Source organism: Rhinoderma darwinii, chromosome 13, assembly GCF_050947455.1.
Source record: "Rhinoderma darwinii isolate aRhiDar2 chromosome 13, aRhiDar2.hap1, whole genome shotgun sequence".
Classification (NCBI taxonomy): Eukaryota; Metazoa; Chordata; class Amphibia; order Anura; family Rhinodermatidae; genus Rhinoderma; species Rhinoderma darwinii.
Window position 1 is genome coordinate 29431821 of NC_134699.1, and position 26675 is coordinate 29458495.

At 44.9% G+C, this 26675-nt stretch overlaps 1 protein-coding gene across 2 annotated transcripts; it reads right to left on the reverse strand.

Moving 5' to 3' along the window:
* Positions 1–264: 264 nt before the first annotated feature.
* LOC142666290 (uncharacterized) lies at positions 265–26675 on the reverse strand. 2 transcript variants are annotated; one of them, XM_075846272.1, is made up of 7 exons: positions 26544–26675; positions 11007–11209; positions 9452–9555; positions 4121–6635; positions 3903–4024; positions 2886–3094; positions 265–2321 (listed from the first exon to the last, which is right to left on the reverse strand). In XM_075846272.1, the coding sequence occupies exons 2-7, from the start codon at positions 11182–11184 to the stop codon at positions 2252–2254; spliced, it is 3198 nt and encodes a 1065-aa protein (XP_075702387.1). In that variant the 5' UTR covers positions 11185–11209; positions 26544–26675; the 3' UTR covers positions 265–2251. The 2 variants fall into 2 exon arrangements, with proteins under 2 accessions (XP_075702387.1, XP_075702388.1); XM_075846273.1 differs by lacking the exon at positions 26544–26675 and adding an exon at positions 26310–26473.

Here is a 26675-nt window from a genome sequence, read left to right on the forward strand (position 1 = left end):
GAGACTGTTTTCTGTAATCCTGGACCCCCCCCCCTTAGGAAAAACCATCCCTGCTAATCACTACAGAAATTAACTTTTTTTTTTAAAGTTTCTTAGCCCAAAGTGTGTGTGTGCGCCAGTGCAAGATACCATTAATGGGAATAAATGTCCTGTATATTAACATGTAAAAAGAACTATATATATATATATATATATACACAAAATGTAACCCCTCCTTTCACATAAGTCAAATGGAGCATTGTGCTCTTAACAGATCCACTTCAGAACCATAAAAACATCTTTTTATTTTTATCAGTCGGTTTAAGAACTTGTTTACACTGGTAACGTTTAATGGCGAAGGAAAAAAGCTTATTTCTTATTAACGCATCTGTTCATGTTTAAACCCCATTTTACAGTGTATATAGATAACTCATTCCTTCTCTTGGACTGATCCGGAGTTACAGCTCCTATTCTAGCCCAGAGCGGTATTGGCAGTTCTGCTGGTCGCGGTTTAGACTCTATTCACACATCACGGCAAAATTATGCTGTGTAACTGGCCTAAAAATTCATACCAAATGCCACAAGTATTTCATTGTTAGTTGCGGGTTTTAATTTCTTGCATTGCCATTAATGAAATCTGTGATGTAGCATTTCCGCAACTGATAAAAATCCACAGCGTGCCTACAATCCGCAGCCGATTTTACAAGCTCCGTGAACGGTCTAACGTTTTACTGTACGTTGTCGCGGAATTCTGCAACAAGCAGGCGATGTGTGAATGTATCATCTGCGGACAAGCTGGTTGACCGTTTTTAACCGCTTCGTGGAGATCCTATAATACAGTGGCACGATTTGTTTTCCTACATCAGACTACATTACCCAGAATGCAAATCACAAGAGCTCTGTGCAGACCGCAAGGAAAGATGGGAGATTTCAGCCCTGAAGCCTGCAGAATTGTGAATGCATTCAGGATCAGTACAAGAGAAGTAATAAAATATAAAACTAATCTACATAATATTGTCATTTTGTAGAGAACTGAAAAGGTTTAACGGGGTTTCCTACTTGGGATATGGCATCTATGTCGGATAGGTAGAGGTGCTGCCTTGCCCTCTGCCAGTCTCCAGAACAAAGTGCCATGCCCCGTCAGTAAGTGATGTCTTCACACAGCTTTTTTCAAAGGTATGGAAAACCCACCCCTTTAGAGGTGAGCATAGACTTTAAATTAACATGGGCGTATACTGGTTTTGCCACAAATCTGCAGCGGCACATGTTGTATATGGTCCCGAGCTAAGTCAAACTGAACATGAAACCTTTGTATTCTCATCGTACCGTCTATACGGCATAAAGCACAGCTCCACTTTCTGTGAGTTGCTCCTCAGCATCTGACAATAGATTCACAGCAAATGCTTAGACCGTGCCCAATGCTGAGGAGCAAATTCTATTTGTGTATAAAGGAAATGTGTAACATGATTTAGGCTACGTCCACACACAGCATAGACACTGCAGAATTTCACATTACACAAGCAGCAGAGTGGACGGCCGTTATAGAAATCTCATCCATGCAGGAATTGACCGGCGGTGCGGATTCTCAATGTTTCTTGGGAAAGTGCTGGAGTATTGCTGCTCGGGAATTCCAGATTGTTTTATGCTGCGTGCAGGTGTCCCCTAAAGCGTACAAAGCGGTTTCCCAAAACACCTTTATTTCATATCAATCACACACATGTCAATTTAGTGGGTGTTTTGCACCCAGCAAACGTGATAACTACTGAGTTCTGGTGCCTGTTTTCTGTGGGTTGTGAATAGGCAGTCACGCTCCAATGAAATCAGAAAGAGTTATGGAAATCTCCACGTCAGGGCACTTGTACGTTTCTGCAACAGTCATTGATTTACAGAAACGGCGCCTGCACCAGCACCCCCTTATTCTCCAGCCACTGGACGATCGGTAATTTTACTTTATTCATATCTCAAGTTTCCGGGTCCGTAAAGGGAAAACCCTTTTGATATGATTAGGGAATGTTATAAATCAATGCAACCTATATATACAAGAAATTAACCCTTAGTGATGCTGCACCAGGCAACAAGTTATTGTATAGTAAAACAGCAAATAGATCTGCCATGGACTACTGGTAATTTACGACACGGTTATGTTATTATATTCAAGAAATCAGCAATAATGTTCCATTAGTTACTGGACTGTTTGGTGTAGACATAAAGGAAAGGATTGTACGGACAGTAGCGATGCTCTGCAGGCGCCTCCACAAGTCAAGGTTGTCTCTTATTCAATGCCATGTTGCTTTAGGAGAGCAACGGTAGATTTCATATACGCTGAATCTGGATATCCATTTCTGTAAAGAGATATGGCCAATTTAAATGAGCAGCTACAATTCAGGAAACTCCAGCAGACATGAAATGACTCCCAGCACCCCCTAATATAACCGTGTTCTATGTTCCCCTCTACACCTTGCTTTTCAGAAGAGAATAATTCAACTTTTGTCTGTCATATTTAATATAGAAATTACTGTCTGAAGTTGGTAGCTCTGGTTACTACATGTCCCAAGCACCACATAGATATGATCTGGTCACACCGCCCTATCAGAACGATCGTTTACATAGATCATTCTAAGTTGTGAGCAGGATACTGGAGAGCCACAGCTTCAGGTCTAAGGCACAGGAGAGACTACGGACTGTACCTGCGCAGCAGCATGTAGCATGTCACAGGCAGTGTGCAAACTCCGGCCAACTGCAGGGAGGAGAAGATGACTGGCTGGCAATAGCTTTACATCAACGGGAAGTCCCACCAACAAACCACAGACCTCCATTTAGGGCGGTCTGGAGACGGTTGATGGGCTGAAAGGGGGCTTCCTACTTCCAGCTTGCGAAGGACTACCAAAATCACAAAACATACTTACTTTTGCTTCCCTCCATCTGGGGAAGTTTTATGAGGAATTTTGTTCCACGTGACCTTGTCTCCGGTTTCAAATGTCTTAATGTGAAAAATGAGGCCTTCATCGAGGGCTCTCTGAAGCAGTAAAAGAAGTCTCCTCCCCTCGCGATTATCCGGCAGGTATGCTTCAAACTTTCCACCTTTGTACTGACAGCCTGGTTGAGGATCTCCAGCCTTACAAAAATATACAGATAGGTTGGTCATGTTATTCTTCTGTTTCACACTTTACTGTTCAACTAAATTGAAAAAAACAAGTACTTTTAACCTCTACACAACGTGTAAGATAAAGCAATTTCCACAATCATTAGATCAAATGGTTCAACAGAAAGTGAGGATATGACGGACTCCACTGTGTGTAGATCACCAGGCTCTCTAAAACACCGAGGATGACACAGATGTGAGGAGAAGAGGCCAAAGATCTTCAGAGGTGTGGTGACTATTGTCAGAGTCATTTCAAAATATAATTCATAACTCATCCCAAAAATATACATTTGACTAATCCAAAGAGGGTCTCTGGATGTGGATATAAATTGTGCCCAATTCCAGCAGGCGGCAGCCCTTAATATCCAGGCACATTCCTAGTGCAAAGAGGTGACACTTTATAACGTCTTGAGGGAACTCTGACTACGACAATCTCCATCACGTTACATGCTGGACCTGATAATTCCTCAACCAAATCTCTAAAAACATTGGCTACGTTAATATTAGTCGACTGGGTTCCGTTGTTCTTGACGGAACCAATTAGCGCAGTCACAACGGTGACAGACGGAAACCATTAGCTAGGTTTCCGTCACCATTGAGTTCAATGATGAGGGAAACAGAAGCTGAGGTGACAGTGATGTCAACTCAGCCTAGGAAGACTGAACAGATTCATGTTGATCCAAAAACAATATGGAGGATATTAAAGAGACGGTCACGCATTTGGCGTTACCTTTCAATAAAGTTTTGTTTGAACTGCCGGATCTGGCTTTCTGTCACTTACCCCTTGCTCTCCATCCAGAACCTCATATATTATCTTCAAAGAAGGATCTCGTTCATATCCGGGTAATCTAAGGCTCATGCTTGTATGAGTCATGGTGGCTCTCAATGTACTTTTGCCTTTTGCTACATAATTAAGAGCAGAGATTAAAGATGTTGCATAACATTTAACACATACATTCTGATCACATGATGTTTGAACTAATGTGTCGCTGTTCTTACATAGGTCACAAATGGAACCCGTTTTCTCTGACTCTTGGCCGATTGCAGGAATCCGTAGTTGAGAGGAGCTGCTCTGGTACTGTTGTATGTGGCCCTCTGTGGAGATGCCCTGGTCACCAGAATGTGGTTCCAAATAAGTCTGATTTTCAACATTTGGTGGAGAGAAGTTAATTTCATGTGTTAATAACTCGTTGGTATATGGACCATGATCATAAGTTTTCTCTTCTGTCTTTACATTCTCCAAATGTTTCCTCGGGGTGTAGAAATCCATCTGAGGCTTCTCTGGTGTGGAGTTATTTTTTGGGTCCTCAAAAATATCTTGACGTTCTTTGGGATGTGGAGCGTTTTCATGTAGGTATGCTGGTACTGGATTGTCAAAAAATGCTTCATGGTCATTGGTGAGACCTCGGAATGGGTCTATTCCGCCAACCAGGGAATATTTCTGATCCGTCAGACCTCTTCCAGCTCGACACTTGTTTGTTTTGGACATGTCTTCACCTCCTATGTGAAAAGATAAAGGTTCAAAGTGTGGCTTGCTAAGAGATTTGTCTTCGAAGCTTTGCTTTACCTCTGTAATATAATCTGCAGTCATGTTACTGCCAGAGAAGTCTAATTTGTCCTTTAGGTATAAAGAAGATTGATCATCATCTGGCATGGTATCATCCCTGGGTGATTTCATTTTACGTTCGATGTACTGACTGTACTCTTCTAGAACATGTGCATGGATTTCTTTGGGATATATAAGAACCAGTTTATCTACCTCCAGCTTTATAAAAAGTTTTTGGGAGCATTTGTGGAACAGATCGTACCACTCAACTAACGCAATGTCATCTGGACCTTGAACGCCAAGCATGGCATAGTCAAGGCAAGAGCTGGTGATGGTCATGTCCTCTTTCCAACACAATAGTTGAATCTTTTCCTTTGCTAAAGTTAAAACAGCTTTGTTAGTTGCTTTCAGCTTTAAGGCAATTTTCCCATTGTGCTTTTCTTCCTCCATCAACACAACCTCAGCGAACCAACTATCAATATTAGACTTGTGGGTTTCCTTAATATAATACCACAGCCAATCTGTCACAATAACTTCATCTTTGAATATCAGTACATCACTCTGTTGCTCAGAAGAGGCATTCTCTTTAGAATAAACACGAGATAGACTATTGGATCTTCTAAGTTTACCTTCTGGTATTTTGAAGTCCACGGAGGGTGAGTTCACGTCTACCAGGCTAGAGTAGGGTAGTTCACATGATGCTTTAGTAAATCGGACAGGTTTGAGTGGACCTGTAGGTTTAGAGGTGGCTTTGCTGTGCCTTATATCTTCTCGGCCAGTTTTTAGGGCTGGTAGTACGTCCCGTCTTTTTAACGATGGCATGGTCTTGCTTTCAGATTTCTCATCTGGTTGCGAAAGACTAAAGTCTTCGCTCTTATAAGGATCACTTGTATTTGCAGATACGAGAGATGCCTTGTCGTTGGGTGGATCGCTCTCACGATCTAGCACCGGTCTGATAGGACTATTTGATACCAGGTATTTCTCATCTATGTGAGTCTTTGTTGAATTTGGGCTGAGTGTTGTGGCAACATTAAATGAGGCAGCTATTCGGCTCCCAACTTTACTTTCATGCTTGTAAGTGGGGGATAAGGAATGTGATACTTCTTCCGTCATGGTACTGGCCTGACTTCCTTTAAATTTTGGGTCTAGCAAACTTGATGGCCTGTCAAACTTCATCTGTAAATCACTTATGTATTGTTTCCCTTGAGCCACATCAACACCATTTCCAATAAGGTACAGATATCGGTCGTCATCATGACAAAAAAGCATAGGATATAGTCTTTGGATGTCTCTCAACAGTATCCTATGAGTGTCCTGATCTCCATATATCTCCCTCTTGTCTATCTGCTCCTTCCGAAGAAGTAGTTCTAACCCTTGATAAAGACCCATGAGCCTGGATCGTGCAGATCTCAAGTCTACCACATGTTTTTTACCCCCATTTACAGTCTGAAGATAAATTGTGGTGATTCCATCAGAACTTTCATCCACTGCGTGAACATGATATTTGTTGAGCGTCTCTTGATACTCAACGGTGTGAAATTTTTGGATGTATTTGAAGATATCAGAATCCCACACAAAAGGTTCTTGTAATTGCTCTAAGGTTTCGGTCTTCTGAATATAACTGGCCTCAAATGTCCCTCCAGAAAGTGGCCTAGATCTTTGATCCAAGACTTGTGGGCTATCTTGGGGGTCTGGAAAATTTCTAAGGTGGTCACTCTTGGCTTTCCTTCGTTCGCTCCTTTCTGATGAGATTTGCTTTAGGTTTGTACATCCAATTTCTAATTTGCTTAAGATTTCCTGTGCTAAGGTTTGAATCTCTACATATGGCCCACTTATAGTACAGGTCATGGATATTTCATCAAAGTCAAACTTCACATCTTTATGACTCTGCATCAAGTTCTTCAGAAGACTCCTACAGTTCTCTGGGAATTTTCTGTAGTTTACAATCAACGACAGCTTCTGAAATATCTGAAAAATGGAAAATCGCTTAAAGGGTTTGTCCAGGATTTGTCTTTATTTATCCCTCTTATTCTTGAAGAACAAGAGAGCTTTGCAATAATAGGTTTGTTGAAAAACTAACAATACATATAGGTTTTCTTATGTACTAATCCCAGTAGGCATAGAAGGCACAAGTCATAGCTATGGGAGTAACACAATCAAAACTGCCAGACATTTATAGAAATAAGAGTCTGTATACACTTAAAAAGTCAAAATGGCGGACTATGGATGCCACATCCAAGAACTACTTTCTTGTACAGTAGGAAGAGCAGCTCTGGAGTACAAACTGCTAGTCTAAAGTACTCCATAGACATTCAATTATTTTCGTCCGAAACTGCCTAATGTGTATGACTCTCTAATGTGCACGGGGGCAGAATACAAATTCTCTTCTGCTACCCTGTAAACCTCTTAGCAGAATACAGGCTGCCATTTCTGGGGGAGGAGACTATGGCACAGTGCGGGTCTACTGACATGGCTTCTCCACAATGGTTCTGGCAGTGGTTTATTCCCCTCACCCTATTAAAAACACCTGCTCGCTTGGCCAAACCGAAAGTGCATTTGTATAGGGATTTCTTAAGGAATAGATGCCGTTCGACATCTTTCTAAAGTGTATGGCGACCTTTACAAGTGTAATAGTGTGCAGACCTTGAGACGATCAACATGTACATTGAATTCACACCACTTTTGTGTGCTTCAATATTTTTTATGAATCGCCATGGTCCCAGAAGTGACAGCGCAGCTGTATATACCTGATAAGAGGTACCAGTCCCTTATTAACAAATGTGACATGAGGAGGTCATCCTGTTTCCTGCATGTACATCACCCATATCACAAAGCACACATAGCTCTATCTCGTTTTCTAACAGATCCTGTTTATTTAGAAGATTAGATGTGAACTGCTCAGCGAGAAAACCCCCAGAGACCTCCCTACACTTATAATATCCTCTAATGAATATTGTGCATCTATTCCCTTAGAATGCCTAACATTGCGCGCAGGTGCCACCTGTAGACCATCTGGGCTAGTAACGGTGTCTGCTGCTTAAGTGGCAACGATTCTTTCTCAAGTCAACCTAAATGTAGCCGTTATGTAATGATATATTTTTCTGGGACAGTTAGGGGACAGTGAATATGGCTGCCAGTACTGAGTCTACTGCTGAGCACTCCCATTCTGCCTAGTTATGCAGCAATACAGATGATGTATCATCACAGAACTAGGAAAATGTGTTATTCAGAAGTCCAGGAAAGCAGAGTGTCAAACCCTATAGGAGATGTAATAGAGGCCATTTAAAGAGGTATTCCCATCATATAATGTTAATTCATATCGCTAGGCTATGCCATAACGTTATGATCAGTGGGGGTCTGACCTCTGGGACTTCAGATGGTATTGAGCATTTCTCCTACACAGCGACACTCCAGGCCACCCACTGTGCAGGGAACGGCAACACCGTCCCATTCTCATGTATCCAAAGAAACTCTTTAAGGTCCTATTACACCGGCCGATATGGGCAGTAAAAACGAGCACCGATTAAAGAGACAGCTCATTGATCAGCGCTTGTTTGCTCCTTTCACAAGGAGCTATGATCAGTAATGTATGGGAACGTGCGATCATTACTACGATTGCTCGTCCCCATACATTTCCATCATGTCAGCAGCACGTCTCCTTGTTTACACAAGGAGAGGTGCTGCCAAAAATGATATTTTTTTGCTGCATAAACGGCATGATCAGCCGATGAACACATGTTACCGATTGCCAGTCAGACCCCATCGATCAGTAAGTGATGGCGTCTCCTAACAGAATATCATCACTTGCCATAGTGGGAAAATTAATTCATTAAAGGAGTTATCCAGGATTGGAAAAAGTTTTTGTCCTTTCCTTTTCCAGAAACAGCATTGCTCTTGTCCATGGGCAGTGTCTTGTATTGAAGTTAATGAGGCTGAGCTGCACTACCAGACACTGCCAATTAACAACATTGGCGCTGTTTTTGAAAAAAAAAAATGCAAAAATAAATATACAGCTTTTTCTAATACTGGACAACTCCTTTAAGACTTAAAAAATCTATCGGAGGTGCAGCTCACAAGAGGGCACTTTACTACACCGATAGTGGAACTGTAGAGCAATCTTTGGAAACAAATATTTCCTATTTTGTCTGAGATTTGTGGATTTCATATATTAACCCACCGCTCCCTGGCTCTACGGTCGATTGAGATTGATGACTTCCCTTCTATGCACCATGGTTAATTATTTTTGCATAGTCACCGGGCAAAACATTACCTTTATGTGTAAAGATAAGGACAAACCGACCACCCAGGAAATCATGACAATTGTTGGTTTGAAGATATGTCCGCATCAGCCCTAAACCAAAAAGACCCTTCCTGCAATAAATGGAAATGATCCTGCAAGTACAATTCATCCTACGCGACACTCAACACTAGACAGTCAATGTATCACTAGAACAATTGTGACACTTTTACTTTCAATTCTGTTTACTATATAACATTCATGTACCTATATTATACTTCTCTATTTCCTACTTGGAAATGAAAATGCGGTGATATACGGTATGTTTTCAAATAGTTATTTTTCATCTTTAATAAAGATCTAAATCGAGCAATATGAGGGTGCCTGGTCCTTTCGAGGACCATGTGTACGTCAGTGTGGGGGAGGGGCAGGATGGCGTTCTGCATTGTGATAACAGAGGATCAGGGGGTGTTGTCACCGTTCTGAATCCATACATATCATTAGAAATGACACTTTGAAGTACAAGCATCTGTATTGTTTTCAGTACCTCCTCTAGTTCCACCTTGCCAGTAACCTCACTGACCACCAGGTTATATATCTTGTCATTGACTCGCAAAGTGTGATGTTTGATCCTCAGGACACTCTCAACAACTGCGGAGACAGAAAAAAGTCAATCAAACTGAGGCATTCCTTACACTGATATACTAGGAAACTTCAGACATCGCAACAAATATATATATCACACACACACACACATATATATATTCTTAGAATACCATCAATTACAAGAAGTAACAATATGATAAGAGAACAGAATACAAATTGTTTATGGCTACCCTGTGAATCTCTCAGCAGAATATAGGCTGCCCTTTCTGGAGGAGCGGACTGGGGCAGTGTGTGTCTGCTGACGTGGCTTTTCCACTAAGCTGTCGGATTGCTCCTAAGACTAAGTTCACACTAGCGTTAGTATACGTTTAACTCTCTTCCGTCAGGGGAAGAGAGGATGGAAAGATTAACCTAGCGAACGGAGACAGACGGAAAGCAACTGAAACAAAAGAATTACCATTGAAATCAATAGTAATTCTAACGGAACCGTCGGTTAACGTTTACTCTTTCGATCCTCTCTTCCTCTGACGAAAGAGAGATAAACGTATACTAACGCTAGTGTGAACTTAGTCTTACTTAACATAAAGAAGCTTAGTGGAAAAGCCACGTCAGCAGACACACTGCCCCAGTCCGCTCCTCCAGAAAGGGCAGCCTATAATATAAACGTATACGAACGCTAGTGTGAACTTAGCCTAAGAAATTCAAATAAACAGATATTAGGGAATTGCTGGTTATATCATTCCATAATATAAGTGTAGCTACACTGTAAACGACATCTCACTTTAATATCTTCACTGGAGGAGTAAGGAGAAGATAGGCACATCAGTGGTCTGTTACCCCAATGGCACCCAACAATGGTTCTGCGAAGGCAGGTCAACTACACTGAGTTAGGCCTCATGCACACGACCGTGCTCCCATTATAAAGTATAGGAGCACGGCCCGTAAAATAAAAAAATAGAACATGTTCTATTTTTTTAACGGCACGGGCACCTTCCCGTGAGAAAACGGGAAGGTACCCGTGGCTAACAGAAGTCTATGGGCCCGTTATTTCGGGTCGTAATTACGACCCGCAATAACGGGTGTTTTTACGGTCGTGTGCATGAGGCCTTACACCTCTTTATTCAGGGGTGCGCAACAAGGGTATGGGCCGATACAGCATACCTGCGCACACCTGGGCAATGCAACCTGAATCTTGTGATACAACTATCTTGCAATTAGAGTTGCACAGCTTTCTTCCTCAGGTCATGCATCAATATAAATCGATTGGAGAAAAAGTCCCTTCCATGGTCCCTATTCACTTACATTGGAGTGAGAATGTCGCTATTTGCACAACTGCAGATGATTGCAGCCTTAGCCCGACCCAGCATAGCTCTCATAGAGCGCCATACAAATTGTAAACATTCATGCCACCCTATCTTTCTAGTCCTGGTTCTATATAGTAGCGCACACAGTCCCAGGGTCCTGCTATGGATGTCCATCCTGGGTTTATCTTTTACCTTCATCATTTTCAAACGTAACAACGGCATAAGCTGGGTTTCCCTGGACAATGTCAATGTTTTCCACCTCTCCTCCCCCATTTCGGCTCCTCAGGAAATGTATGGTGAGTTTATCCTTTGCGCGTCCAGCTGGGATGTCAGTCGGAATTCCATCGACTCTCAGCCTCTTCCTCTCCATCGCTCCCAGGTCTTTCAGGAAGATACTAACAAAAATATTGAATAGTGAAATAACGGCAATGACACAGACAATGACGCTATTTCTGGTATAAAAAAAATGGCTTCCGAGTAGAAAGACAGGATTGTGTATCACACCCAGGATGCCCAGTCAGCTGCTTAAAGAGTCACTCTAGAATGCTACACATAGAGTTCAGACACAGACGCCACCTTAGAGAGGACCTGTCCGCCACCCTGACATGTCTGTTTTAGTAACTACTTGTATTCCCCATAAAATAACAATCCTGGAACATCATTTTTTAGAACTCTGTATGGTGTGTCGTTTCTCTGTTATTCCTCCTGGAAATGTATGAATTAATCGACAAATGGGCGTTACCATTCTCCGTCTCAATGTGGTGTGTCCCTACATAGTCTTAGACTGTCAGCAGTGACTGGATATTGTGTAGGGACATACCATATGATGCCATACTATGTGCACTGCCATATAATGCCTACTTCTGAAGTTGGAGGCACAGTATGTGCCCATTACGCAGTATTAAGGATCTGTAAGTTGGTCATGTGCATGAAGCCTCGGGAGGCATAGCTTTACATAACAGGGTGGATTTGTCATTCAAAACTCTAGAATAGCTGGGTGTCAACACCAACTTTCTCAGAAACATATATATGGAAAAAAAAGAAGAGAGGCTGAAAAGAAGCCATAAAGGACAAAGTCAATTACTTATAATTAAGTACTGATTGGATAGTACCGGGACAATGTATTCATACATTTCCAGGAGGAATAACAGAGGAATGGCACAAAGCAGAGTATAAAGAAAACGTTCCAGAATTATTTTTTATTTATGGGGTAATATATGCACAGGACCTCCAGGCCTGATTGGCCAAGAGGCACCCCATGACTCCTTTTATTACACAAGTGCCACGGCAAACAACCACGTGGTAATGAGGCTGAGAGGCACCGTAATTACCATTCAGTGTCCCGAACCGAAGTGCAATACCACTCCCCATCTAAATCCCATTACTATGTGCAGCTTATAGATGCCCTCTATGACGTCAAGACAGAAACACTTTAGTCAATTAAAAATGGTTATTTACACAGTTCCCTTATAAAATATAAAAATATATAGAAATCCCTATGGCTACATTGCTGTTTTTTATCTCTACCCCACTAGGACGGAGTTATTTGCAATGACTCCAGCTTAGCTGCATTGTCTGTTGGGAGTCTGAAATCCATCATTTGTCTTATTGGAGGCTCAGTTTTCTCCCATGCTTTACACTGCAGATCTGCTTCTTCAGTTTAGCTACTGTGCATTAGAACAAGCCCACCACAAGCTCAGCAACAAGTCAGTGGCGTGTTAAAATAATTTCCCAGCAAGAAAAAAATTATTATAATTCCAAATTAGTCTAATTAAAGGAAATCCTGGTTTAAAGGTGAAGTTTCCCTTTAAATGATGTCCTCAGTAAACCCAATCATTGCCACGTGTGTTCAATAAATGATCGTATCCTTCTAATAGATATTAAACATGTACTTACCGGCAACTGAGGTGCTTCTATTTAGCTCAGCATGAAAAGCCCCCCACCCGTATAAACACAACAGGGTTAAATTACGGTGTATGTCTTACAGTGTCACATCAGAGCGTCATATGACAATTTGGGGGTACACGGTCTTTCCAAGTGGAGAGTGCTACAATGAGAGGCCGTGCTGAGGACATGTGGGTGCAGGAGATTTGGGGAGCTGGAAAAGAAAAACGAATACGCCATATAAAGCTCCTGTGCTCGCTTTATACACGGCCAGAAATGTACTAGACGGGTAAACACAACACAACATCTCCATGGCAGCGAAAGGAAAGCAGGACTCCGTACAATCAGATAAAACCTAATGGCAGGGAACCATTTAATGGGATTTATTGAGGTTGGGCACATGACGCTGGCTGAGCATGATTACATGTGATCAGACATGGATCCCCCCGGCTTCACATGGTCAGTGGGGCACTTTACATTAGGAGATCTGCCAGCTTATTTCTGTCACCAGGAAAAGTAAGACGGGCGATAATTATTACTGAAGTTCTACCTAAAAGCTATTCCCTAATATAGAATATCAATATGATCGGAGATGTTCATGAAGTAGCATATAGGTAGCTGTTTATGGCAGTCTGTATTCTGTAATGGACTGCGGACAAGAGTGAAGCTAAATAAAATTAAGAATGCAGTCCATATACGGTGTGTACACACACACACACACACACACACACACACACACACACACACACACTAGTCCTTCTCAGAGAATTAGAATATCATGAAAAAGTTCATTTATTTCGGTAATTCAATTCAAAAAGTGAAACTCCTATATTCTATAGATTTATTACACACAGAGTGATCTACTTCCAGCCTTTTTTTCTTTTAATATTGATGATTATGGTAACAGTTAATGAAAACCCAAAATTTAGTGTCTCAGAAAATTAGAATATTCTATAAGCCCAATTTCACAAATGATTTTTAATACTGAAATGTTGGCCTACTGAAAAGTATGTCCAGTATCTGCCCTCAATACTTGGTCGGGGCTCCGACTCTGCATGAATTACTGCATCGTGGCATGGAGGTGATCAGCCTGTGGCACTGCTGAGGTGTTATCAATGCGGCGTGGCATGGAGGTGATCAGCCTGTGGCACTGCTGAGGTGTTATCAATGCGGCGTGGCATGGAGGTGATCAGCCTGTGGCACTGCTGAGGTGTTATCAATGCGGCGTGGCATGGAGGTGATCAGCCTGTGGCACTGCTGAGGTGTTATCAATGCGGCGTGGCATGGAGGTGATCAGCCTGTGGCACTGCTGAGGTGTTATCAATGCGGCGTGGCATGGAGGTGATCAGCCTGTGGCACTGCTGAGGTGTTATCAATGCGGCGTGGCATGGAGGTGATCAGCCTGTGGCACTGCTGAGGTGTTATCAATGCGGCGTGGCATGGAGGTGATCAGCCTGTGGCACTGCTGAGGTGTTATCAATGCGGCGTGGCATGGAGGTGATCAGCCTGTGGCACTGCTGAGGTGTTATCAATGCGGCGTGGCATGGAGGTGATCAGCCTGTGGCACTGCTGAGGTGTTATCAATGCGGCGTGGCATGGAGGTGATCAGCCTGTGGCACTGCTGAGGTGTTATCAATGCGGCGTGGCATGGAGGTGATCAGCCTGTGGCACTGCTGAGGTGTTATCAGTGCAGCGTGGCATGGAGGTGATCAGCCTGTGGCACTGCTGAGGTGTTATGGAAGCCCAGGTTGCTTTGATAGCGGCCTTCAGCTCGTCTGCATTGTAGGGTCTGGTGTCTCATCTTCCTCTTGACAATACCCCATAGATTCTCTGTGGGGTTTAGGTCAGGTGAGTTTGCTGGTCAATCAAGCGCAGTGATACTGTGGTTATTACACCAGGTATTGGTACATTTGGCAGTGTGGGCAGGTGCCAAGTCCTGCTGGAAAATGAAATCATCTCCATAAAGCTTGTCAGCAGAGAGAAGCATGAAGTGCTTGAAAATTTCCTGGTAGACGGTGGCGCTGACCCTGGACTTGATATAACACAGTGGACCAGCACTGCTGCTCAGTGTGGAAAGTCCTGTTTTCAGATGAAAGTAAATTTTGCATTTCATTTGGAAATCTCGGTCCCAGAGTCTGGAGGAAGAGTGGAGAGGCATCAATCCAAGTGTCTTGCGGTCCAGTGTGAAGTTTCCACAGTCAGTGATGGTTTGGAGGCCATGTCGTTTGCTGGTGTTGGTCCACTGTGTAATATCAAGTCCAGAGTCAGCGCAGCGTCTAGCAGGAAATTTCCCAGCACTTCATGCTTCCCTCTGCTGACAAGCTTTATGGAGATGATGATTTCATTTTCCATCAGGACTTGGCGCCTGCCCACACTGCCAAAAGTACCAATACCTGGTTTACAAACCACAGTATCACTGCGCTTGATTGGCCAGAAAACTCACCTGACCTAAACCCCACAGAGAATCTATAGGGCATTGTCAAGAGGAAGATGAGACACCAGACCCAACAATGCAGACGAGCTGAAGGCCACTATCAAAGCAACCTGGTATTCCATAACACCTCAGCAGTGCCACAGGCTGATCGCCGCCATGCCACGCCGCATTGATAACACCTCAGCAGTGCCACAGGCTTATCGCCTCCATGCCACGCCGCATTGATAACACCTCAGCAGTGCCACAGGCTTATCGCCTCCATGCCACGCCGCATTGATAACACCTCAGCAGTGCCACAGGCTGATCGCCTCCATGCCACGCCGAATTGATAACACCTCAGCAGTGCCACAGGATGATCGCCTCCATGCCACGCCACAATGATGCAGTAATTCATGGCAAAGGAGACCCGACCAAGTATTGAGGGCATATACTGTACATACTTTTCAGTAGGACAACATTTTGGTATTAAAAATCATTTTTGAAATTGGGCTTATATAATATTAAAATTTACTGAGAGACTAAATTTTGGGTTTTCATGAACCGTTACCATAATCATCAAGATTAAAAGAAAAACATGCTGGAAATAGATCCCTCTGTGTGTAATGAATCTATAGAATATGAGTTTCACTTTTTGAATTGAATTACTGAAGTAAATATTACTTTTTGATGATATTCTAATTCTCTGAGAAGGACTAATATATATATATATACACACACACACACACACACACACACACACACACACACACACACACACACACACACAGTATAATATCACATATAAAACTCATAAATGACCCACGTACACTACCGTTCAAAAGTTTGGGGTCACCCAGACAATTTTGTGTTTTCCATGAAAACTCACACTCATATTTATCAAATTAGTTGCAAAATGACTAGAAAATATAGTCAAGACATTGACAAGGTTAGAAATAATGATTTTTATTTGAAATAATAATTTTCTCCTTCAAACTTTGCTTTCGTCAAAGAATGCTCCATTTGCAGCAATTCCAGCATTGCAGACCTTTGGCATTCTAGCTGTTAATTTGCTGAGGTAATCGGGAGAAATTTCACCCCATGCTTCCAGAAGCCCCTCCCACAAGTTGGATTGGCTTGATGGGCACTTCTTGCGTACCATACGGTCAAGCTGCTCCCACAACAGCTCTATGGGGTTGAGATCTGGTGACTGCGCTGGCCACTCCATTACAGATAGAATACCAGCTGCCGGCTTCTTCCCTAAATAGTTCTTGCATAATTTGGAGGTGTGCTTTGGGTCATTGTCCTGTTGTAGGATGAAATTTGCTCCAATCAAGCGCTGTCCACAGGGTATGGCATGGCGTTGCAAAATGGAGTGATAGCCTTCCTTATTCAAAATCCCTTTTACCTTGTACAAATCTCCCACTTTACCAGCACCAAAGCAACCCCAGATCATCACATTACCTCCACCATGCTTGACAGATGGCGTCAGGCACTCTTCCAGCATCTTTTCTGTTGTTCTGCGTCTCACAAATGTTCTTCTGTGTGATCCAAACACCTCAAACTTCGATTCGTCTGTCCATAACACTTTTTTCCAATCTTCCTCTGTCCAATGTCTGTGTGCTTTTGCCCATATTTATCTTTTCCTTTTATTAGCCAGTCTCAGATATGGCTTTTTCTTTGCCACTCTGCCCTGAAGGCCAGCATCCCGGAGTCGCCTCTTCACTGTAGACGTTGGCACTGGCGTTTTGCGGGTACTATTTAATGAAGCTGCCAGTTGAGGACCTGTGAGGCGTCTATTTCTCAAACTAGAGACTCTAATGTACTTGTCTTGTTGCACAGTTGTGCAGCGGGGCCTCCCACTTCTCTTTCTACACTGGTTAGAGCCTGTTTGCGCTGTCCTCTGAAGGGAGTAGTACACACCGTTGTAGGAAATCTTCAGTTTCTTGGCAATTTCTCGCATTGGAATAGCCTTCATTTCTAAGAACAAGAATAGACTGTCGAGTTTCACATGAAAGCTCTCTTTTTCTAGCCATTTGGAAAGTTTAATCGAACGCACAAATGTAATGCTCCAGATTCTCAACTAGCTCAAAGCAAGGTTAGTTGTATAGCTCCTCTAAACAGCAAAACTGTTTACAGCGGTGCGAACATAATTGCACAAGGGGTTTTCAAGTGTTTTCTAATCATCCATTAGCCTTCTAACACAGTTAGCAAACACAATGTACCATTAGAACACTGGAGTGATGGTTGCTGGAAATGGGCCTCTATACACCTATGTAGATATTGCATTAAAAAACAGACGTTTGCAGCTAGAATAGTCATTTAGCACATTAACAATGTATAGAGTGTATTTCTGATTAATTTAATGTTATCTTCATTGAAAAAAAACTGTGCTTTTCTTTCAAAAATAAGGAAATTTCTAAGTGACCCTAAACTTTTGAACGGTAGTGTATATAGCCTACAACACTAAGTGTATATTCCTACAGCCTGTGTAGCAGGGGGACTGAGGATAAGGGGTCCCCACTGACACCTTAATGACAGGTCACGTACAGTTACGTTGCTGCAGCCAAGGTGTTAGCGCAATGCAACGTGACGGTGATGGCGCAGGCTCATAAGCTGAGCATGCGCCATCACCAGCGGGTGTCAGCTGTATATTACAGCTGACACTGTGCTGTAACGGCAGGGACTGGAGCTAGCTCCGATCACCGCCGATCAACCTCTTAGATGCCACGGTCAAAAGCAAACTAATAGTGCTTTCTACGATGTGATATTTCTTATTTAAGGTACCGAGCGAATAAATTTCATGCAAACCTCCGGAGCATTGGTCTCATATGTAAGGGATTTGATTGTTGTCTGCGTCCGCCCCTGTGAAGCACCATACCAGAAATCAAGCTGGACTCTCTTGGGAGCTGGTACATTTCTATGCCTGGCTCCACTACCAAAACACCAATGCTACCATGTCCCGTCATATGAGGACATCATGATTTATGGCAGTGTTCTCCAACCTGTGGCTCTCCAGTTGTTGGAAATCTACAACCCCCGGCCACACCCAATAACCCTCCCTCAACCTCAGCGCCCAGAGTACAACCCCCACTGTTCACCTGCACCTGAGTATATTGTCAGTCACGAAGCAGCTCAGGGGTGGCAGATATATTCCTTCGCTCAGGCAAACAGTCCAAAATACCCCAAAAATTCCCCATAACGGTGCCAACCATAGTGCCCCCATAAGAGTGACAGCCACAGATCCCCATAAATAATACCACATACATAACAGTACCGGTCGCATGCCCTTCTCTAACATGGGGCATGTAGAAGACTATGACAACATGGCGGTCCAGTAATGTAGCAGAGACCGGCGCGTGCCCCTGCTGCCTGCACAGTAGTAAATGGGTGCAGAACTCCATACATGCTCCTGTGCCGGCAGCACCACCAGCAGAAGCAGCAATAAGACTCGGATTAGTGTAGGGGCCTTTGTCTTCCGGTTTATGAATGTGACTGCATAATATAAGAATTTTGACCACAACTGATAAATGATTGTATCTTGGCTTGTAACGTGCAGAGTGTTGCTGAGCCTCTTACTAGAGGAGTATACGGGAGTTTTGCACCCGGCCTGCGCTTCTCTCCACATGTGACTCTGACAAAGATTTTGCACTCAACAATTTCCAGTATCGGTGGCCAAATCGCATTATAAAACAGAGACTATGGTGCCACCTAGTGGAACAAGGGTGTTATTACAGTGTTTGGAGATTTCACAGTTGGGAAGAATTCGTTTTTCACAGAAAATATCTATTATTGATTTAGGGAAAAATCTTTCTATCTATGGCTGGCTTTACACAAACCCTTCTTAATGTCCTATTGGGTTGTATGTTGAGCCCTATATATAGATTGAATCCTCGGCAACATTGCTACAAGGAAAGGCGTCAATTATATAGTCCCCACAATCAGCTTGTCAATGGGGGAACCATAAGCTGAGTATGGCCGAGTATGGTTGAAGGATCAGTAATCTGTAGCCCTGAAGACACATAGGTCTGCATAGGAGCTGTAGACACAAAACGGTTATTTTTAAATGAACACCATTTGCAAAATTGCTTCATTTTTTATTTAAGACGCATTGGAGCAATACATTTTAGTTTTTGAGGTGCATATCCTTCATTCTGAGGATCGTGATCGGACCCCAACTGATCAGAAAGTAATGGCAAATCCTAGTGAACAGAACTGAACGCATGTGTGACACCTCTCCGTACATTCTCCACCTGGACGCAACGGACACTTAACCTAACCGGGCCATCCCATTCTCCACTTTACCTAACCGGGCCATCCCGTTCTCCACTTTACCTAACCGGGCCATCCCGTTCTCCACTTTACCTAACCGGGCCATCCCGTTCTCCACTTTACCTAACCGGGCCATCCCGTTCTCCACTTTACCTAGCCGGGCCATCCCGTTCTCCACTTTACCTAACCGGGCCATCCCGTTCTCCACTTTACCTAACCGGGCCATCCCGTTCTCCACTTTACCTAACCGGGCCATCCCGTTCTCCACTTTACCTAACCGGGCCATCCCGTTCTCCACTTTACCTAACCGGGCCATCCCGTCCTCCACTTTACCTAACCGGGCCATCCCGTTCTCCACTTTACCTAACCGGGCCATCCCGTTCTCCACTTTACCTAGCCGGGCCATCCCGTTCTCCACTTTACCTAACCGGGCCATCCCGTTCTCCACTTTACCTAACCGGGCCATCCCGTTCTCCACTTTACCTAACCGGGCCATCCCGTTCTCCACTTTACCTAACCGGGCCATCCCATTCTCCACTTTACCTAACCGGGCCATCCCGTCCTCCACTTTACCTAACCGGGCCATCCCGTTCTCCACTTTACCTAACCGGGCCATCCCGTTCTCCACTTTACCTAACCGGGCCATCCCGTTCTCCACTTTACCTAACCGGGCCATCCCGTTCTCCACTTTACCTAGCCGGGCCATCCCGTTCTCCACTTTACCTAACCGGGCCATCCCGTTCTCCACTTTACCTAACCGGGCCATCCCGTTCTCCACTTTACCTAACCGGGCCATCCCGTCCTCCACTTTACCTAACCGGGCCATCCCGTCCTCCACTTTACCTAACCGGGCCATCCCATTCTCCACTTTACCTAACCGGGCCATCCCGTCCTCCACTTTACCTAACCGAGCCATCCCGTTCTCCACTTTACCTAACCGGGCCATCCCGTTCTCCACTTTACCTAACCGGGCCATCCCGTCATCCACTTTACCTAACCGGGCCATCCCATTCTCCACTTTACCTAACCGGGCCATCCCGTCCTCCACTTTACCTAACCGGGCCATCCCGTTCTCCACTTTACCTAACCGGGCCATCCCGTTCTCCACTTTACCTAACCGGGCCATCCCGTCCTCCACTTTACCTAACCGGGCCATCCCGTCCTCCACTTTACCTAACCGGGCCATCCCGTCCTCCACTTTACCTAACCGGGCCATCCCGTTCTCCACTTTACCTAACCGGGCCATCCCGTTCTCCACTTTACCTAACCGGGCCATCCCGTTCTCCACTTTACCTAGCCGGGCCATCCCGTTCTCCACTTTACCTAACCGGGCCATCCCGTTCTCCACTTTACCTAACCGGGCCATCCCGTCATCCACTTTACCTAACCGGGCCATCCCATTCTCCACTTTACCTAACCGGGCCATCCCGTCCTCCACTTTACCTAACCGGGCCATCCCGTTCTCCACTTTACCTAACCGGGCCATCCCGTTCTCCACTTTACCTAACCGGGCCATCCCGTCCTCCACTTTACCTAACCGGGCCATCCCGTCCTCCACTTTACCTAACCGGGCCATCCCGTTCTCCACTTTACCTAACCGGGCCATCCCGTTCTCCACTTTACCTAACCGGGCCATCCCGTTCTCCACTTTACCTAACCGGGCCATCCCGTCCTCCACTTTAGGTGCGTGATCCGCATTTATCACATTTATGGTATGTTCTGTGGATTTGCCATAAACATGGGTGTTGGGATTGCCCTTTAAATTGTCTGTTAGCAGAGTTTGTGCCGCTTAGTTTTCCAGATTAGGGGTGTTTATTTGTCATGATCTAGGAGAAACACCAATTCATTCATGGCAAAGCAAACAAGAGGACAAGCACGGGCATGTGTGAAAACAAAGAACATGGCGACGACTACATTGTAGAAAGAATCTGCTTGGCCAAACGGTAACTTTTCCTGTTACAAAATACTCCCAGTAATCTTCATGATAACATGTTCTGCTCACACTCCCCTATATACCCGCTGCCTGTTTTAAAGGCATAGTGCACCTTTATGTGAAGTATATTTGTAACGGTCTATCGATCATCATGATGTAGGATCTGGGCCCTGAACACAACACTGGGACCCCATCACTTCCGCCTCAGTGTCGCCCATACATTGGGCCTCATGTATAGAAACTAGCAATGACAAAAAGTGGAGCAGATCGACCCCGCAACCAATCAGATTAAATCTTTCACTTTTCTTCTTGGGTTAGTGATCTGACTGGTTGCAGAATAATCCAGATGCCGGATTCTTTGCACAGGGATTGTGATAAATTGCCAACAAAAGATAAACGTCAGCAGATCCCGTGGACGGTCAACAGATTTTGGGAGAAAGAAGGATCGGACATGTTGGATCTGAATATGCCCAAAACGCTGTCCCTGGGGAAGATAATCCGTCTTATTGGCCTCTCCCCATTGTAATAAACCTGCACAAGCCAAAAAGAGTGAAGATGGGAAAAACAGCTGTCGGCCAAACAGACTTCTGTCTGGTGTGTATGGCCGGCTTTACTCAGTCCTAGGTCAATGGTATTTGCAGCCAGTGGCGCTTGTTCACCAGCTCAGTGGCTCCCCCAACAGTTTACAGGAAATTAACGTGAATCTTTGCATTAGCTAAACCGTGCCACAACTGCATACCAGGTAAAACTGGCAACGAGGAAAGGTGGGTAAAGGAAAAACAACTATACAACAATTAATCCTGTAGATGTATCTCTCTGGTATTCTAGCCGGGAGGCATCAGAGACAAGTGGAGTCTAAACTCCCATCCGGACAATGGTAAATGAACAGGGTTTACTAATGGCTGGCACTAGTGGCATTAGAGTGCTAGAGACCCGTGCCAATCATGGCATGCAAATAAACCCCCGAGCTTACTAACCACAGATGTTTCCTGCTACCATTCTTATAATAGCGGCACAGCGGAGCTAAGCAGTGCCCATCCAGTGTGATACGTACCAACAAGAACGTGCCCGCAGTATACAACATATGGATATTACAGGTCATATATAGGGCTACAGTAACTCGCCATCTTCCATCTGTAGGTGTGCCAAGCATAGGCGCCCTGTCCTCAAATAACCTGATGACAACCAGTGACCCTATAGTAGCCCCAAAGCCTCGTCTAGCGAGGACCTCTCAGCTCCCGGACATGTCTGTTCTTGGTTAGGCGGTCGTACACGTAGCAGTAATGTGCCGGACAGGCAAGAACTGTGTGGCAAAATTACTCACGGATTTACTGCGAATTCTGATTTAGTTTTGCAATGTGTTTTTTGGCCGGATGCGCAGATGCAACACATCTTGGCGTGGCGCACCACCGCTACGTGTATGGACAGACTACGTAAATACTGTTGGGGTATGTTCACACAGGGCAGATATGCTGCGTAAAAGCACACAGAGTATTCGCCCTGCATGCCGCAGGGAAAACCGGCCGGAAAACTGCACCAAATTGTGGTGCCGTTTTCCTGCCGAAATATCTGCTGCGGAAAAATATCAGGTAAAAAAAACAAACAAAAAAAAAAAAAGGAAGCCTTATTCACACGAATGTGTTTTACTTACGTGATACGCGCGTGAAAATCACGCGCGTCGCACGGACCTATGTAAGTCAATGGGGCCGTTCAGACAGTCCGTGATTTTCACACAGCGTGTGTCCGCTTCGTAAAACTCACGACATGTCCTATACTTGGGCGTTTTTCGCGCATCACGCACCCATTGAAGTCCGTGTGTCGTGCGTGAATCGCGCAACAGTTGTTCAAGAAATGAAGGAAAAAATAAAAGCACTTCCTTCATTTCCTTTTCTAAACATCAAAACCGCGTGTCATAAGGATGGCATATGCGTGAAAACCACGCACCAAACACTTATGACACACGGAACTGCAACGCACAAAAAACGCTGCATTTTTTGCGCGGGCAAATCGCACAAGCTCGTGTGAATAAGGCCTTACTTGTAACCATGGCGACGCATCCCACGGACGTCCTGCAGCCTGGGATGACGTTTCATCCCATGTGACCACTGCAGCCTGTGATTGGAGTGGAGGCTGGGCTACATGCAGGAGCAGAGAGTTCTGGGTAAGTATAATCTTTATAAGGTTTTCCGCCACAAAAAATCTCAACCTCTGCAATTTGTTGCGGGTTTCACCTCCCCATTAAATTCAATGGGGAAGACCCGCAACAGAAAAGCAGCAATTCCGCATGTTGCGGATTTAAAAAAATGCACCAAAGGGGTATTTCTGAACGCTTTTTTCAAATCTCATCCACTTTGCTGCTACTGTAATATGCTGCGGATTATCCACAATGAAATCCATTGCAGAAAATCTGCAGTATTTACGCTACGTGTGAACCCGGCCTTAAGGTGATTTTATGTGAGTCGTTTTTGACCAGTTCTTTTTTTATTATGCAATTTTCATAATTGTGGCCAAGCAGCCTAGTTAAAAAAAACACCAAAAAAAAAAACACCAAAAAAAAAAACACCAGTCGTTCTGGGATAGTGAAAATTGCCGCAAAACCCGCAACAAATACGACTCGTAAATAAACCGTGACTATTATCTTTGTAAGGCTGGGTTCACACTACCTATTTTCAGACATAAACGAGGCGTATTATGCCTCGTTTTACGTCTGAAAATACGGCTACAATACGTCGGCAAACATCTGCCCATTCATTTGAATGGGTTTGCCGACGTACTGTGCAGACGACCTGTCATTTACGAGTCGTCGTTTGACAGCTGTCAAACGACGACGCGTAAAAATACAGCCTCGTCAAAAGTCATAAGTGCAGGGCACTTCTTTGGACGTTTTTGGAGCTGTTTTCTCATAGACTCCAATGAAAACAGCTCCAAAAACGGATGTAAAAAACGCCGCGAAAAACGCCGCGAAAAATGCGAGTTGCTCAAAAAACGTCTGAAAATCAGGGTCTGTTTTCCCTTGAAAACAGCTCTGTATTTTCAGACGTTTTTGGTCACTACGTGTGCACATACCCTTAATGTCATGTGCCCCTATAAACTCAGTCTGTCACTGACGCCTGAGGACACATGGTGCGACTGCCACACATGATGAGTAGTGGCGACTGGAGGCACAATTTTGCATGTGATACCAGTTTTACCGGCTAAATCATGCGGCCATTTGTCACTCATAAGGCCCCATGCACACGACGATAAAAAACCTCAGTTTTTGCGGACCGCAAAAATGGACCCATTCACTTTCATTCAACACGGACACCTTTCCGTAGCGCTACGGATGGGTGTCCGTGCCGTAGAATACATGTGATTACGGGCACGGTCGTATGCATGGGGCCTAAGGCTGGATTCACACATTGCATATTTGTTGGAGATTTTGATGCAGATTTTTGAGCCAAAGCCAGAAGTGGTTTCAAAGGGAATGGGAAATATAAAGAACTTCTCCTTCCTCCTGGATCCATTTCTGTATTAGGCTCAAAAATCTGCAACAAATACGCAATGTGTGAATCCAGCCTAACATGAAGCTTATTTAGTTAGTACTGTAGAGACCCTTTAAACACCCTGAGACACCGGTGAAATTTGCGGGGTCTGTATTTGGCGCATATATTGCTGGCTGACAAGAGATGGCCTGTGCGTGCTCCATATATACTGTATATGAACATCTGTGTAACAGGAAGCTGCAGTCCCGTGTCTACATGTACTGAGATGGGGGTCACTTAGAAGGAAAGTCAACCGGTTACTAGGGGACCTGAAGTAAAAATTCCTTCAAAACACAGAAAATAAATGAATATAGTTTGTGTAGCGGTATAAAATATTGAATTTTGAATATGTGCTGGCATTGTGGGCTTGGTGACGCTGATCACCAGGAGAGAGCGCGGTGCTGGCATTGTGGGCTTGGTGACGCTGATCACCAGGAGAGAGAGCGGTGCTGGCATTGTGGGCTTGGTGACGCTGATCACCAGGAGAGAGAGAGGTGCTGGCATTGTGGGCTTGGTGACGCTGATCACCAGGAGAGAGAGCGGTGCTGGCATTGTGGGCTTGGTGACGCTGATCACCAGGAGAGAGAGCGGTGCTGGCATTGTGGGCTTGGTGACGCTGATCACCAGGAGAGAGCGCGGTGCTGGCATTGTGGGCTTGGTGACGCTGATCACCAGGAGAGAGAGCGGTGCTGGCATTGTGGGCTTGGTGACGCTGATCACCAGGAGAGAGCGCGGTGCTGGCATTGTGAGCTTGGTGACGCTGTTCACCAGGAGAGAGCGCGGTGCTGGCATTGTGGGCTTGGTGACGCTGATCACCAGGAGAGAGAGCGGTGCTGGCATTGTGGGCTTGGTGACGCTGATCACCAGGAGAGAGCGCGGTGCTGGCATTGTGGGCTTGGTGACGCTGATCACCCGGAGAGAGCGCGGTGCTGGCATCGTGGGCTTGGTGACGCTGATCACCAGGAGAGAGTGCGGTGCTGGCATCGTGGGCTTGGTGACGCTGATCACCAGGAGAGAGTGCGGTGCTGGCATCGTGGGCTTGGAGACGCTGATCACCAGCTGACAAACACAAAGAAGCGACTCACTCTCCTGGTGATCAACGCCCCCAAGCGCATAATGAAGCGTCGTCGCAACGATGCTGGACACCGGGAGAGGAAAGCGTGCCACAGGTTGCTGACACCTGCATTGCACTGACAACTACCAATTTTGATGGACACCATGTAATGCTTCCGTTTCCCTGTGGTGGCGCTGCAGGAGAATTGTACACTTGCTGCCGAGTTCCCGACAGATGGCAGCTGATTGTCAGGGATCTCAGCAGCGGGATCACCTGTGAGGAGTTTATTTTCGGGACCCGTCTAATAAAAATGGGATTTTAAACAGGCACAACCCCGTTCAATGTTTCTAATAGGATTCTCCGGTTAATATGACCAGGGTGGCACTACAAGTCCCAGCAGGTCACACACGTGCCCTACCTGTGCCGCCTGGTGTAGAGAGACTCTTCATTGTGTGCAGTGCTCAGCAGCTACTCCATCGCTCACCATTCCCTGACGAGCTGCTGGGAGTTGTAGTTCCACCTCAGCAGCTTGCAGACCACTGGCTCCCATATTTGCGCTGCATTTCCGTATCATGGTGGATAAAGCGGAGAGTTTGTTTGACAGGAAGTGAAGCATGAGAGCGCGGCATGTTATGTGTACAGAGCCGCTTACCTCTCCGTGCAGTGGCTCCTGATACCGGCAGGCCCGGCGTCCTTTTACTTGTCGGTGAGAAGCTGCAGTCACGTCTGGTGGACGCCGCGGACGTTACAACCACGAAAGAAAGTATTCTTCAGAAATGAAAGT

Bases quoted from the DNA above. Each gene is read 5' to 3' on its own strand.
- LOC142666290 (XM_075846272.1), bottom strand. From the start codon at position 11,184: ATGGAGAGGAAGAGGCTGAGAGTCGATGGAATTCCGACTGACATCCCA. The intron at 6,636-9,451 runs GTACTGAAAACA...TCCATTTTTCAG, and splicing joins GCAAGGTGGAACTAGAGGAG to ATATTTCAGAAGCTGTCGTT. The intron at 3,095-3,902 runs GTAAGTGACAGA...TATTTTTGTAAG, and splicing joins TTCTGGATGGAGAGCAAGGG to GCTGGAGATCCTCAACCAGG.